We start from the raw sequence: 600 nt of genomic DNA, 5'->3' as shown, positions 1-600 counted from the left end.
GTGCCCTCACCAGGTGGGCACCCCCCATCCCAATTTCTCGGTGGCGTAGGGAACACTGCCGTAACGCCGGACGGTGCCATTGTATTTTCTGTCCAGGTCAAGAATACTTGGAATCAGGTTGTGGGAAAACTTTTGTATTCGACGGATGATGGCAAAACATGGCACTTTTCTGCAGGGGAAACACCGGTCGGTTCAACTGAATCTTCTGCCGTTTGGTGGAAAGATAAACTGCTGGTGAATGCCAGAACAGATGAGCATATAGGTTGCCGCAGGGTATTTGAAACGAGTGACTTAGGGAATACATTGAAGGAATCCATCAGTACTCTTTCCCGAGTGATAGGCAACTCGCCGCTTCGTAACCAGCCTGGTAGTTCAGGAAGTGCTATTTCCATAACTGTGGAGGGCATGGATGTCATGCTAATTTCTCAGCCAAAAAATACGAAGGGACGTTTCTCACGCGACCGCCTCCAGTTATGGTTAACGGACGGTACTCGTGTTTTCATGATCGGACAGATATCTCAAGGTGACGACAACAGTCCATACAGCTCCTTACTGTACACGAGCGATGGCAAACTTTACTGCTTATATGAACAGAACATT

The 600-nt window shown here is 48.2% G+C and overlaps 1 protein-coding gene across 1 annotated transcript in view; it reads left to right on the top strand.

The window, feature by feature from the left end:
- Positions 1-405: 405 nt before the first annotated feature.
- TEOVI_000614500 (trans-sialidase) overlaps positions 406-600 on the top strand; it is a gene marked incomplete at both ends in the record, with an annotated part of 1221 nt that continues 1026 nt past the window's right edge. Inside the window, one exon of the mRNA XM_067223690.1 lies at positions 406-600. Coding sequence (XP_067079791.1) covers positions 406-600 — 195 coding nt within the window.

The sequence above is a fragment of the Trypanosoma equiperdum genome, assembly GCF_001457755.1.
Source record: "Trypanosoma equiperdum strain OVI genome assembly, contig: ctg_1929, whole genome shotgun sequence".
NCBI lineage: Eukaryota > Euglenozoa > Kinetoplastea > Trypanosomatida > Trypanosomatidae > Trypanosoma > Trypanosoma equiperdum.
Note: the sequence above shows the minus strand (reverse complement) of the source record. Positions and strands in the feature narration are given on the sequence as shown.